General features: G+C 42.5%; 1 protein-coding gene across 2 annotated transcripts in view; it reads left to right on the plus strand.

Moving 5' to 3' along the window:
• The window catches only part of PTGER2 (prostaglandin E receptor 2), a 102878-nt gene extending 89967 nt beyond the window's left edge, over positions 1–12911 (plus strand). Inside the window, exon 2 of one of the 2 annotated variants that reach the window (XR_012232674.1) lies at positions 10394–10532. Coding sequence is in view for 1 of the 2 variants with exons in the window: in XM_073577922.1 (XP_073434023.1) it covers positions 10394–10714 (321 nt within the window). In the remaining variant the exon portion in view is untranslated. Of the gene's footprint in view, positions 1–10393 lie in introns of both variants that reach the window. The other variant, XM_073577922.1, reaches the window with a different exon arrangement.
• The last annotated feature ends 2944 nt before the right edge of the window (positions 12912–15855 follow it).

Here is a 15855-nt window from a genome sequence, read left to right on the forward strand (position 1 = left end):
ATGTCATAACACCAATATAACCTGAATTTAGCAGATATTTGAATAAATCAGCCAAATATTTATATATAATAATAATAATTCTACTGTATATAGAAGCTAAAAGAATGGTAGACCATTCGAAATATTAAGAAAAACCAACAAGAGAGTGTTCGAATTTGGGTCAATAAAGAAGTATTATATTATAATCTGAATACAGAAATTCCGGATAATAATAAAAGAAACAATATCCTTAAAAAGTATACCTTTATTTAAATGGGGTAACAATAGTATACAACCGTGTCCTCCGTGTAAAATAAATAATTTAGAATAAAAAATAAAAAATAGACATAGCAGGCTGGCAAGTCATTAATCTCAAAAATACATATATATATACATATATATAAGAAATAATCACAATATATACAAAATCTTTCTCATATAGATACGTAGGGATAAAAATAGTGATAAACACCCCGAGAAAAAGCTTTCTTTGGATGTGAACAAAATGTAAATTTCCAAACATTCAAAAAATTATCATCTTAATATAAAGTGCCAAAGAAAAAACATTATAACTATTGCAAAATATATAGAATATACAGTGCCTACAAGTAGTATTCAACCCCCTGCAGATTTAGCAGGTTTACACATTCGGAATTAACTTGGCATTGTGACATTTGGACTGTAGATCGGCCTGGAAGTGTGAAATGCACTTCAGCAAAAAAGAATGTTATTTCTTTGTTTAATTTTTTTTTAAATTGTGAAAAGTTTATTCAGAGGGTCATTTATTATTCAACCCCTCAAACCACCAGAATTCTGTTTGGTTCTCCTAAAGTATTAAGAAGTATTTCAGGCACAAAGAACAATGAGCTTCACAAGTTTGGATTAATTATCTCTTTTTCCAGCCTTTTCTGACTATTTAAGACCCTCCCCAAACTTGTGAACAGCACTCATACATGGTCAACATGGGAAAGACAAAGGAGCATTCCAAGGCCATCAGAGACAAGATCGTGGAGGGTCACAAGGCTGGCAAGGGGTACAAAACCCTTTCCAAGGAGTTGGGCCTACCTGTCTCCACTGTTGGGAGCATCATCCGGAAGTGGAAGGCTTATGGAACTACTGTTAGCCTTCCACGGCCTGGACAGCCTTTGAAAGTTTCCTCCCGTGCCCAGGCCAGGCTTGTCCGAAGAGTCAAGGCTAACCCAAGGACAACAAGGAAGGAGCTCTGGGAAGATCTCATGGCAGTGGGGACATTGGTTTCAGTCAATACCATAAGTAACGTACTCCACCGCAATGGTCTCCATTCCAGATGAGCCCGTAAGGTACCTTTACTTTCAAAGCGTCATGTCAAGGCTCGTCTACAGTTTGCTCATTATCACTTGGAGGACTCTGAGACAGACTGGTTCAAGGTTCTCTGGTCTGATGAGACCAAGATCGAGATCTTTGGTGCCAACCACACACATGACGTTTGGAGACTGGATGGCACTGCATACGACCCCAAGAATACCATCCCTACAGTCAAGCATGGTGGTGGCAGCATCATGCTGTGGGGCTGTTTCTCAGCCAAGGGGCCTGGCCATCTGGTCCGCATCCATGGGAAGATGGATAGCACGGCCTACCTGGAGATTTTGGCCAAGAACCTCCGCTCCTCCATCAAGGATCTTAAGATGGGTCGTCATTTCATCTTTCAACAAGACAACGACCCAAAGCACACAGCCAAGAAAACCAAGGCCTGGTTCAAGAGGCAAAAAATCAAGGTGTTGGAGTGGCCTAGTCAGTCTCCTGACCTTAACCCAATTGAAAACTTGTGGAAGGAGCTCAAGATTAAAGTCCACATGAGACACCCAAAGAACCTAGATAACTTGGAGAAGATCTGCATGGAGGAGTGGGCCAAGATAACTCCAGAGACCTGTGCCGGCCTGATCAGGTCTTATAAAAGACGATTATTAGCTGTAATTGCAAACAAGGGTTATTCCACAAAATATTAAACCTGGGGGTTGAATAATAATTGACCCACACTTGTATGTTTAAAATTTATTAAAATTTAACTGAGCAACATAACTTTTTGGTTTGTAAGATTTATGCATCTGTTAATAAATCCTGCTCTTGTGTGAAGTTTGAAGGCTCTAACTTATTTGCATCTTATCAAACCTGCTAAATCTGCAGGGGGTTGAATACTACTTGTAGGCACTGTATAGTGCTTTCCCAATAGCAACAATATGTGACTTTAAACAAAGTGCCAGGTGCAATATAACCAAACAAGGGTATAATCATTCAAAGTGCCAAAGTGCATATAACTGGGATGGATAATGAGAGAAAATGAGAAAGATATGTACCTGGAGCACAGCCTGCCGGTCACAGAGAAACACAGCCCCGACGCGCGTTTCGGAATTAATCCTTCGTCTGTGACCGGCAGGCTGTGCTCCAGGTACATATCTTTCTCATTTTCTCTCATTATCCATCCCAGTTATATGCACTTTGGCACTTTGAATGATTATACCCTTGTTTGGTTATATTGCACCTGGCACTTTGTTTAAAGTCACATATTGTTGCTATTGGGAAAGCACTATATATTCTATATATTTTGCAATAGTTATAATGTTTTTTCTTTGGCACTTGGCACTTTATATTAAGATGATAATTTTTTGAATGTTTGGAAATTTACATTTTGTTCACATCCAAAAAAAGCTTTTTCTCGGGGTGTTTATCACTATTTTTATCCCTACGTATCTATATGAGAAAGATTTTGTATATATTGTGATTATTTCTTATATATATGTATATATATATGTATTTTTGAGATTAATGACTTGCCAGTCTGCTATGTCTATTTTTTATTTTTTATTCTAAATTATTTATTTTACACGGAGGACACGGTTGTATACTATTGTTACCCCATTTAAATAAAGGTATACTTTTTAAGGATATTGTTTCTTTTATTATTATCCGGAATTTCTGTATTCAGATTATAATCTAATACTTCTTTATTGACCCAAATTCGGACACTCTCTTGTTGGTTTTTTTTTTTTTTTTTTTACAGTAATGTCATAGTACAGGGATAATGCACATAGTGATGTCATAGTCTGAGATAATGCACACAGCGATGTCACAGTACAGGGATAATATACACAGTGATGTCACAGTACAGGGATAATATACACTTGACATCACACACAGTAAGGCCAGTTTCACACGTCAGTGGCTCCGGAACGTGTAGTGACGGTTTCCATACGTATCGGAGACACTGACTCACCTAGACACATTAAAATGAATGTGTCTCTGCACATGTCAGCATGTTTTCACGGACACACGGTCCATGTGAAAAACACAGAGACATGTCAGTGTTCGCGGGAGCGCACGGTCCACAAAAGTGCTGAACACGCGCACACGGAGAACAGTTCACACTGTCCTCCGTGCTCACGGATGGCCACCGGGGAAGAACCGCTACTGTAAGCGCTGTTCCCCGGCGGCTGGTGCTGAACGCAGCTGTCATTCTTCTCTCCTGCTCTGCTGGCGACAGCGAGGAGGAGAGAAGAATTTATAAAACCCGATGTGGGGTCCCCCTTATATTTGTAACCAACCCGGCGAAACTCACAACTGGGTGCTGATATTTTCATGCTGGTAAGGGGCCATTGATCTTGGCCCCCCACAGCCTAAAATAAGTAGCCCCCAGCTGCCCAGAAAAGGCGCATCTATTGGATGCGCCTATTCTGGAGCTTTGTCAGGTTCTTACCACTTGCCCTGTAGTGGTGGCAAGTGGGGTAATAAGGGGTTAATGTCACCTTTCTATTGTAAGGTGACATTAAGCCCTGATTAGTAATGGAGAGGTGTCAATAAGACACCTCTCCATTACTAATCCTAGAGTTACTCAAGGGTTAAATAAACACACACACACACACACACACACACACAATAAGAGCAAAGTCTTTTAGTGAAAGAATACACTACACACATTGTTTAAATCTTTGTTACACTCCTAATTCCATTGCAACGCCATTGATCTCCTGTAAAAAAAGGTTAAAATAATAAACCAAAAATATAGATTACCTGTCCAGCGCTCAGTCAAGTCCCACGGCGTAATCCATCTCAGGGGTTAATCAGTTTACAGCCGGAGCGCTGCTAATGCGACCGCTCGGACTGTAAACTACTGGGGAATGAATGGAAGCAGCCGGCGCATGCTCAGTAAATAGCGGTGACGTCACCGCTTATCACTGAGTCTGCGCTCTGCTTCCATTCATTCTACAGTAGATTACAGTCGGAGCAGTCGCATTAGCAGCGCTCTGCCTGTAAACTGATTATCCCCTGAGATGGATTACGCCGTGGGACTTGACTGAGCGCCGGACAGGTACAGTATATTTTTGGTTTATTAATTTAACCTTTTTTACAGAACAATGGCATCAACAATAGAAAGGTGACATTAACCCCTTATTACCCCACTTGCCACCTCTACAGGGCAAGTGGGACCCGACAAAGCTCAAGAATAGGTGCATCTAATAGATGCGCCTTTTCTGGGCAGCTGGGGGCTGCTTTTTTTAGGCTGTGGGGGGCCAAGATCAGTGGCCCCTTACCAGCCTGAGAATAGCAGCCTCCAGCTGAGCTTTTTGCCGGGTTGGTTCACAAACAGAGGGGGACCCCACGTCAGGTTTTCATTCATTCTTTCTCTCCTGCTTTCTGTTGCCTGCAGAGCAGGAGAGAAGAATGACAGCCGCATTCTGCACCAGGCGCCGGGGAACAGCGCTTATAGTAGCGCTTCTTCCCCGGTGGCCGTCCGTGTGGTCCTGATGCGGCTCACGTGCGGCACACAGATGTTCTGTTACGTCCATTGCCTGCAGGGACTCCTCAGCCACCATCTACGGTATAGGATTGGTGAAGTGATATCAGTCCTGCACTTCTATCACTGATTGAACCAAAATGCGCTGGATATAAAGGTGACAAATGCTGGATAAGACTTTTCTTAAAACTAGTGAAGAAAGAAAAAAGAACGGCACCAAGGGAAGCCTACTCACTGGTGGAGATAATTTCCTCTGAGTCCACGACACCTGGGAGGTCTAGAAACGGTTGGTTCGGTGCTTGCAAGAAAACACATGTAGAAGAAATCCAACATCCAAGAAACGAACAATGCAGCACTCGCTAGATCCGTGGAAGCGTGTACAACGCGAAATGGCCGTAGTCCTATTTTTTCACTGTATGCCTGCACGTACCTAGCCCAATTTAAACCTTGTCCATACAATTTATGGTTTTAAATAAAGGACTGTGGTTTTTTTTTTTAAACGAATCCGGCAAGTGCTGCATTGTTCTTTTCTTGGATGTTGGATCTTGCCTTAAAACTGTTTTGTTTTTACTTGTCTTGAAAGTCAATATTTACAATGGACAAAGTACAAGTCTGAGTAAGACGCAACAAGTCAGAGCAGGGGAGCAGCACTGGGGAAGGGAACCGCTTTCACATAGAGCGAAATTCCTCTAATCCAGCATCCGATAATCAGGTCTCAATAATCCTAATGTCTGAGACTGAGCAGAGAACCAGTTAGGAGATCCGTCTGACCCTTGGGGATTTCTTCCTCTTAGGCAACGTTCCCATGAGGAGCTTTTGATGTTGCAGATTTTCTGCACCCATTACTTGTATTTTTTCAAAAACTCACCAAAAACTGATTGTGGGAACAAAGTCTAAAGGTCCTCTGTCGTTACCCCCAATAGTAATGTAGGAATAACCACCAAAAATGCACCATGTCCAATAAGTAGTGATCCGGCCCCATATTGCACCGTGCCATTCTTCTGCATGAAACCATCCTGGAGCAGCTTTACTTTGTAGTTTTCACTCCTCTGTTATTCCTTCTGGAAATGTCTGAAGAAGTTGACTATTAATTGTTTCTAGTCCCTTTGTCAGAGGGACTCACCAATGCTTTCCAATCATCACTGACGCTATCATTCTGCGTGGGGACACACTTCGGGCCCGTGAAACAGAAGCTCACAGTTGTTCACTTTTTTATACATTTCCTGGAGGGATAACTGAGGCACAATGCAAAGTTCTAAATTAAAATTTCCAGAATTGTTTCATCCATGGAAAAAATGAAGGTATTCTCTTTAAATTCTCCGTTACAGACATGACATATGGATCCCACTTGTGTTCTGTATTTATCTGATTGGCCAGAAATACTTGATTAAAGAGAATTGTCAGTTCTGTGACCCATAGAAAAGCCTTCCAATCCCGACCATCCTCTGCATCTGACCCAGACTCAATGTGTTGCAAAATGTTTCACCCCCTTTATATATGTGACACATATGCTCAACATTTTAACCCACATCCTAAACCGTTACCAATAGGGAAGTGCCCCAGTGTGCGCGCCATCATCGGGCCAGACATACGGGCAGAGCAGTGGCTATACCCTGCCCCAGCCTGGGAATAAGGGGCGGCATGGAGCGCCACTTTAAAACTTTCTTTAAACAATATAACATTTTATATAGGGGATTTGGCTGCTACACTACAATTTTAGCATTTTATGAAAATCACAGACTTGCATTGAAGTCTATGGGAGCAAAACTTTTGCAGCTAGTGATCGATGCATTGGTCACATTGCAAGCTGCGACACAACCAATCATTATGTTGACCTTCACTTTTCGCGACCAATGTCACCATGTAGCCCCAGCCTTCTGGCGAGATATGTTGCAACATCTACAAAAATTCATTTTATTCCTCCTTCTTTAAAGTTTTTTTTTTTTTACTAACATAAATGCATGTATGTTTGGCTAAAAAGTATTTTTGCAATTGGGTCTCATCAAAAAAGTTTGCATGGTTTGCCTTCTGTAGCCTCTGTGCTGCGTTATTACTGGCTGCAGAATGAGTGAACTGTGAATCCATCAGTGAGCTCATTTTGACATCCAATGGCCGAGTTACTCTTATATCTTGACTTTCCAGTGCTTCTCTTAGCTGATTTACGACTACAGTCCACATCAAAGCAACACGATGGAACATCTTTGATTAAATCAAACTGGAAAAAAATATTTTTAACCACAAATACATGCATTTAAGAAAAAGAATAAAACATGTCCCCACTGGTGGACAAACACTATAAGATTGGGACTTCTTAGCTATTTTGGCCACAACTCAGATCGTGCTGTCAAAAAGTGTCCCATGCCGCTGCTATAGCTGAAAGTTGCACAAGTCTGAATCAGGTGGACACTTGGTGCCCTGCTGTCGCTGGACCCGCATTACGCCACATAGCATGTTTTCGGTCCAGAGACCCGTTTCGCCCCGGCATAAAACGTGCACATTGCACCTCTTGGAAATGTAGCAGATTGGGAATGTTGGATATTTAGTTACTTTTCTCCATTTATGTTGCTTTATGTAACCTGATGAAATCAGAAAACTCTCCCATTAGAAAGTTCTGCCCGACTTTTCCGGGACAGAATCATTGCTCCCTTATTTGTCAGTTATTTGCAGACTGTTAATGCGTCGTCTGAGCATTACATGGTGTAATGGGGAGAGACGTTTCGGGGCTGGAGGAGTCTTGTGGTCACTTTCCTGCCTGCTAATGAGGCTCAGCGCCATCAAGCTGCTCCTGTGTGAATCAATAAGCGACACAAATGATTTCTCTCCATTATTTATTCATGAAACCTGACGCGATCCTCCCAATATGTCAGTGTTACTGGAAAATACGCCATATCATGGCATTGTGAGGGCGTATATAGCAGGCATCGGTATAGGACACGATTACTTTTTCACCGGACGGCAACATCATTACATTATTATTTCGGCACGATATAGCACTTTTTTTATGGGCACAGTATGGTGTTATAATGCAGGCACTGAATATAATATTATGTGAACACTACGTGGCGCTATTATTTAGATATAACGGGTCACTAATATTTCGGCTGAATTATGGCAATATATTGTCTCCCTCCACACCTTTCCTGTGTGGCACACTATTACCAGGGCACTGTTTGGCACACCTTTACCTGGGGACTGTTTGGCACACTGCTACCTGGGCACTTTTTGGCACACTGTTACCTGGGCACCGTTTGGCACACTATTACCTGGATACTGTTTGGCACACTGCTACCTGTGCGCCATTTGGTATTGTACCGTGGAATCAAACAAGCATATTATGTAGGTAGTATACAGTCATATGTAAAAGTTTGGGCACCCCTATTAATGTTAACCTTTTTTCTTTATAACAATTTTGGTTTTTGCAACAGCTATTTCAGTTTCATATATCTAATAACTGATGGACTCAGTTATATTTCAGGATTCAAATGAGGTTTATTGTACTAACAGAAAATGTGCAATCTGCATTGTAACAAAATTTGACCGGTGCAAAAGTATGGGCACCTCAACATAAAAGTGACATTAATATTTCGTAGATCCTCCTTTTGCAAAAATAACAGCCTCTAGTCGCTTCCTGTAGCTATTAATGAGTTCCTGGATCCTGGATGAAGGTATTTGTGACCATTCCTGTTTACAAAACAATTCCAGTTCAGTTAAGTTTGATGGTCGCCGAGCATGGACAGCCCGCTTCAAATCATCCCACAGATGTTCAATGATATTCAGGTCTGGAGACTGGGATGGCCATTCCAGAACATTGTAATTGTTCCTCTGCATGAATGCCTGAGTAGATTTGGAGCGGTGTTTTGGATCATTGTCTTGCTGAAATATCCATCCCCTGCGTAACTTCAACTTCGTCACTGATTCTTGCACATTATTGTCAAGAATCTGCTGATACTGAGTTGAATCCATGCGACCCTCAACTTTAACAAGATTCCCGGTGCCGGCATTGGCCGCACAGCCCCAAAGCATGATGGAACCTCCACCAAATTTTACTGTGGGTAGCAAGTGTTTTTCTTGGGATGCTGTGTTTTTTAGCCTCCATGCTTAACGCCTTTTTGTATGACCAAACAACTCAATCTTTGTTTCATCAGTCCACAGGACCTTCTTCCAAAATGTAACTGGCTTGTCCAAATGTGCTTTTGCATACCTCAGGCGACTGTTTGTGGCGTGCTTGCAGAAACGGCTTCTTTCGCATCACTCTCCCATACAGCTTCTCCTTGTGCAAAGTGCGCTGTATTGTTGACCGATGCATAGTGACACCATCTGCAGCAAGATGATGCTGCAGGTCTTTGGAGGTGGTCTGTGGACTGTCCTTGACTGTTCTCACAATTCTTCTTCTCTGCCTTTCTGATATTTTTCTTCGCCTGCCACTTCTGGGCTTAACAAGAACTGTACATGTGTTCTTCCATTTCCTTACTATGTTCCTCACAGTGGAAACTGACAGGTTAAATCTCTGAGACAACTTTTTGTATCCTTCCCCTGAAAAGCTATGTTGAATAATCTTTGTTTTCAGATCATTTGAGAGTTGTTTTGAGGAGCCCATGATGCCACTCTTCATAGGAGAATCAAATAGGAGAACTACTTGCGAGTGGCCACCTTAAATACCTTTTCTCATGATTTGATACACCTGGCTATGAAGTTCAAAGCTCAATGAGGTTGCAAAACCAATTTAGTGCTTCAGGAAGTCAGTAAAAAGTAGTTAGGAGTGTTCAAATCAAGAAAATGATAAGGGTGCCCATACTTTTGCACCGGTCAAATTTTGTTTAAATGCAGATTGCACATTTTCTATTAGTACAATAAACCTCATTTGAATCCAGAAATATAACTGAGTCCATCAGTTATTAGATATATGAAACTGAAATACCTGTTGCAAAAAACAAAATTGTTATAAAGAAAAAAGGTTAACATTAACAGGGGTGCCCAAACTTTTACATATGACTGTACCACATTATGGTATGGGCACCATTGAGCATGTGGTCGTATTATTTCACTATAGCAGGTCACTAAAAAATAGCAATATATATTGAAAAACTTTCTCCTCATTCACTGTGTGGCACTATATGACGCTATTATGTAAGCACCGCATGGCACTATTAGGTAGCAATTTGTATGGTGCTAATAATAAAGAGTTGCATAATACAATTATTTAGGTACCAGACGGTACTATGATGTGGGCACCATAGAGCACTTTTTCTAGGCACAGTATGGCGCTACAAAGTATATCTTGTGAACTCTATGGGGTGGTATTATTCATGCACAATAGGTCATGATTAATTTGGGATAAATTATAAAATATATTGATAAGAACTCCTCCGCCCTCACATCTTTTTCTGTATGGCAATGTATATTATGCAATTTTTACATACTATGATGTGGGCACCATAGGGTGCATTTTATTTGTACAGTATGACACTACTATGTAGACATTGCATGTAATATGTGAATACTAAATAGCTGTAATATATAGGAAGAGTAGGTAACTTTTACATATTGGAAAGTGCTTCTGATAATGTATAAAGATTACTGATGCATTCCATGGTACCATAACCCCCAGGACGTCATTCACACATCTTTTGACTTTGTGTTTTTCAGGTACGAGCTTATATTAACAGAGTGGACGGTGATAAAGGAGATGACAAAATGGACCTTTTGGCCTTGAGATTTTTGTCGGTAAATTCAATAATTGACCCGTGGATTTTTACCATCCTGCGCCCCTCCGTGCTCCGGCTGATGCGCTCGGTGCTTTGTTGTCGGACCTCTTTTAGCTCAGGGAGCAGCCGAGGCTCCCCTTCCCTCAGCACGCGGCTGTCCACCAACACTAAGCTAAACTTTGCCGACACTACGTATGGGATTTCCCAGAAGAGTTTATCTGATGGTAACAAAATTGCATGGGGAGAAAAACTGGACACCTAGGGATTGTGACAGCGTAATAAACCGCCATGGCCGTTCTACGCTGTGTACATGACGGGCAGTGTCGAGGGAACGCCAAGTAACGTCTGATTGAGATCATATAACAAGATGGTGCACGCCGTCAGCGACCACATCATGGAGCAGCACATTGGGGACGGGAGTTCTGTTCTGAGGAAAGAGTCACTGATCAGACCACAGATTTGGGTGTCCGCTTGTAAAGATCTACCTGTGGTCCTCACTGTAGTCAGACAGGAGAACCATAATGCCTTCATCGTTCTGCATGTAGTGCCGTCGTGGCCGCTGGACCTGGGACCTGCAAACCGTTTGTGCTCGGGCAACTCTACTACTTTACAGAAAAGACCCATTATTAGCTAAGGCTGGCATCACAATACACAGCCCTACAGTCAGGACTCCGGACTGCCCCATATATGCCCGTCCAGGGTCCCCTCCTATAGTGTCCACATGTCCTAATGGTGCATAAGTTTGCTTTGATGGGACATCCCTTTTAAAAAGTAGGATCTGTCAGTAGATTTCGCTATACAAAGATGGATAATTAAATCAAGCTTTTAGACCTGCTGAAACGGTGGACTTACTTTGAAAATATATGTCACCATGACTGTATAAACCTTAATGAAACATTCACACCTGACATTTTAATGAGCCAGCTCTAGATAGACAGCCATACTGACATGGTACTTTTTAAGAGTGAGTACACCAGCCCCATCTGGTCTAAGCTTGTACTGTGACATCTGACAGATCTGCTGTAAATAACTTCTTAGTCTCTTATCTCTCCTAAGGAACCACAGGGCATTTTCATTAGATTTCGGTTTGGCGTGGTGCCACCCAGGTACGGACCGGGGCTGAAATTCAGTCCTGGCATTTGAAAACATGCAGGCCCATGTTGTCCCCATTCCCAAACACCAGATGGGGATATATAACTAATATTACCCTGGATGGAGGAAAGCAAGATTTACTACAAAACCCATATTTCTAATGATACCCATGGCCTGCTGGGGTAAGTGACGGAGTCATCGACTTTGTGCTCCGTCACAACTCTTAACAGTATGGGTGTCTTGTGAACACTGATTCTGCTAACAAGGTAGCAGACAAGGCCCATGACCAGACAGGCCCTTCTGGCATTTACCAGAATTGTCAGATGGCCAATCCGGCCCTGGTGCCACCGCTATGATGTATTCTTCTATCCAACGATCCTCCCTTATGTCTTTTTTTTTTTTTTTTTTAAGAACTTAATACTAAGGATGGATTACGTTGTCCAGGAAGCACTTATAATTATATTATAGATTTATAAAGCGTGATCTAGTATTGTGCCAATTACTCTGCTGGAATTCTATATTTTCAAGTGGAAAAATACATTTTAAATTTTAGGCTAAAAGTGGCCAGTTTTACTCTCATTTTATTTCCATTGTTCCTCTCATTGTCTTGTTTCTTCGTTTTGTTTTTTTTAAATCTGCCATACGGTTCTAGAGATATGGGCCTTTTTATTCAGTGCACTTTTTTGTGGTCTCTCTAAAGGGGTGTGGCTTACAGTGTAATTATGAGGAGCAGGCTAGTCACACCCCCAAGGAATCCTGTATGCCACACCCCCTTTATAAAATCCATAAAACGTAGCACGAAATATAAAAGCCCATATCTCTGATACCGTATGGTGGATTTAGAAAAAAAGCAAATGACAGAATACTCAAGGGATCAGCGGGAATAAAAATAACAGCAAAAACTCACCACTTTTAAACCGGCGACTGGTCCCCTTTAAAAGGCAATACCAGATTTATTGATGTTTTTAAAGCACTGCATTTTTTTTTTTTTTTTGCACATTTTTTTCATGGTAGCTTTGCACTGTAAAATTAGAAATTAATTACAAATGGCCTTATTATTAATAACCCGGACTCAAGTAATGTGGAATTAATTTCTAATGGCAGAGTGGCTCATAAGAAGTTTACTTGACATACGTGAAGCCCCTTTTGTGAAAAAAAAAAAAAAAAACAGGAATTAAAATTTGTGAGTTTATCACAAATAATGAAAGAAATAACAATTGGACTTATAATAGACACTTTTCAGAAAGCACTTATTTTGTATTTTTCCACAAATGTTTTGTTGAATATATTTGTATACACAGCCGTTATTTAATTCAATCCGCCTGCGTGTCGAATGTCCCTTTTATAATAAAACTGATTGAAATAAACCAATGTGAACGTTTACTTAAAGACGTCACAGTCAGATTTCAGCTGTGGCCTGAGATTATGAAAGGAGCTTTTCTGCTGATTTTTGCCATGTTCTAATAGGACACACGTGGTCAGAGACTCCAGCTTGGCTGCATTGTCCAATCAAGTCCGCTGTGGTCTGAAATCCATTTTAGGTTAGGCTTAAGATCCATCTTTTCACACTTTATGGTATGAATACAAGGTGATTTTTGAAGTATTCCAAATTGACAATTTTTTTTTTTTAAGTGTAAAGCACTTCAGGAAATGCTTTTTTGGGGGGTTCATGAAGAGTTTCAGGAGGAGTTTAGGACGAGTTTTGGAAAAGTTTGGATGAGTTTTAGAAGAGTTTGGAATGGTTTTTGAGGAGTCTTGGAGGAGTTTTGAATGAGCTTTGGAAGGGTTTGTTCCCACTGACTTTTCCACACCCTTAAGCTAGACTGACAGATCAATCATATTGGGTATAGCGGCCCAGGAGCAACTAGCGGAGACATACTTCTTGGACTAGTCACTTCAACTCCAACTGTACTTTCAACATTTTTCCTCTAAAATGCGGCAGTGTTTCAAAGTAAAACACTGCAGAGTAATGCAGGAGCCAGTCTCTAATTCATGGTGCCGGTGATACAAGCAGCCTAAATGATAGGAGCGATCTCCTTTAAATGCTGATGTCAGATTTACAACAAAACAACTCTTTCGAATGTCCCTGTAGTCTCCAAGGAGCACTTCATTTCTTGATTAAGAGAAAGGCAGAGTGAGCCAGAGCGAGCAAGGTAGAGTGAGCCAGAGCGAGCAAGGTAGAGTGAGCCAGAGCGAGCAAGGCAGAGTGAGCCAGAGCGAGCAAGGCAGAGTGAGCCAGAGCGAGCAAGGCAGAGTGAGCCAGAGCGAGCAAGGCAGAGTGAGCCAGAGCGAGCAAGGCAGAGTGAGCCAGAGCGAGCAAGGCAGAGTGAGCCAGAGCGAGCAAGGCAGAGTGAGCCAGAGCGAGCAAGGCAGAGTGAGCCAGAGCGAGCAAGGCAGAGTGAGCCAGAGCGAGCAAGGCAGAGTGAGCCAGAGCGAGCAAGGCAGAGTGAGCCAGAGCGAGCAAGGCAGAGTGAGCCAGAGCGAGCAAGGCAGAGTGAGCCAGAGCGAGCAAGGCAGAGTGAGCCAGAGCGAGCAAGGCAGAGTGAGCCAGAGCGAGCAAGGCAGAGTGAGCCAGAGCGAGCAAGGCAGAGTGAGCCAGAGCGAGCAAGGCAGAGTGAGCCAGAGCGAGCAAGGCAGAGTGAGCCAGAGCGAGCAAGGCAGAGTGAGCCAGAGCGAGCAAGGCAGAGTGAGCCAGAGCGAGCAAGGCAGAGTGAGCCAGAGCGAGCAAGGCAGAGTGAGCCAGAGCGAGCAAGGCAGAGTGAGCCAGAGCGAGCAAGGCAGAGTGAGCCAGAGCGAGCAAGGCAGAGTGAGCCAGAGCGAGCAAGGCAGAGTGAGCCAGAGCGAGCAAGGCAGAGCGAGCAAGGCAGAGTGAGCCAGAGCGAGCAAGGCAGAGTGAGCCAGAGCGAGCAAGGCAGAGTGAGCCAGAGCGAGCAAGGCAGAGTGAGCCAGAGCGAGAGGTTGGTGATGTACGGGTGACGGCAGGTGGCACAACGACATCACATGATGAGTGGAATAAGAGAGAGATGTGGTCACTCGTTATAGGAGCACCATAACCACCAAGATTGGAGCATGGGATTTATCATTAGTGTATGGAGGCAGAAAGAAGACATTGCCTTTGTGTGGGCTACAAAGGGGCATTATTATTATATGGGAGCACAAAGGGCAAATAATTATTGTACAGAGAAAGAAGGACATTGCATAGTGGGGGGCTATAACCGTGTTGAGGTAGAAGGGTGCGCGGTTAAGCAGAGGGGAATTATTACTGTGCAGGGCATTATGGGGGTTGTTTATAGGAAAAAGTGATGAGCCAAGAATTTCTGTGTTAGCAAGACAAGGAGACAAAACAAGTGCAATAGGGTCTTGGTGAATAAAGCAGTGAGGTATTGGGGGATGCAGCAGTGCCCACCTGGTGAGGCTCTGTATATCACAACATAGGTTTGCGCTTTGGAAGTTAGTAGAGCCAGCTGCTGTAAGACAAACAGGCTGGAGAATCCAATGTAGTGATCAAATGGAGGAAGAAACAGTTGTGAAAACTGCACTGCTGCTTTTGTATCCATAATAAAGAACAACATGTTTCGAAGTTAACACGTTTCTTCTCAGAACAAGTCCACTTGTTCACATTATTGTGTTCTCCTAATGAAGAAGTGTGGTAACTTCGAAACCACATGGATGATCAGAAGCCGCATATGGAATCTTTATTGTGAATACAGATCCAGCAGCACAGTTTTTACCAACTATTTTTCCTCCATGTGAAGAATTTCCGTGAGTTACATTCTGCAGAAACAAGATGTTGGCAGCAATAATCCCATAAATGTAAGGTGATATGGAGACAAGGGACAACCCTGCTCCAACACCATATGCATAAGCTCAGAATCTAGTATAGATACCAGGAGAAGCAAAAGAGCACGCAGTCACTTTAATATAAAAAATATCAAAATTCTTTATTAAATACCAATAGTACAAAGCAAATAACAAAGAAGTGCTCATGAATGAATGTGGGCAATAAATCCCATGGAGCATCCCTCAACCTCCCCAAGATGGAAAACCCGGCAAGTAACACAATAGGGAATATAGCACTTGTCCTATCTCATATCATAGTACCATGTCAGCGTCAAAAGGCTAAGTCTCTATAAATCAATGGCCAGATAAGATACCAGTGCTGCCTGCTGTCGGGACATAGTATAATTATACCGTGAAAAAGTGCCCCCAAAAAGTTGCAGAGACATCCATAAGGCGACTTACCAGGGAGGGGATGGAGAGGAGAGCCCAGCAGTGGAGCCCCCGCCGCGCGTTTTGCGATGTCCCCCGCCG

The sequence above is a fragment of the Dendrobates tinctorius genome, unplaced genomic scaffold (genome assembly GCF_039654945.1).
Source record: "Dendrobates tinctorius isolate UK_male_01 unplaced genomic scaffold, ASM3965494v1 ptg000058l, whole genome shotgun sequence".
Lineage (NCBI taxonomy): Eukaryota > Metazoa > Chordata > Amphibia > Anura > Dendrobatidae > Dendrobates > Dendrobates tinctorius.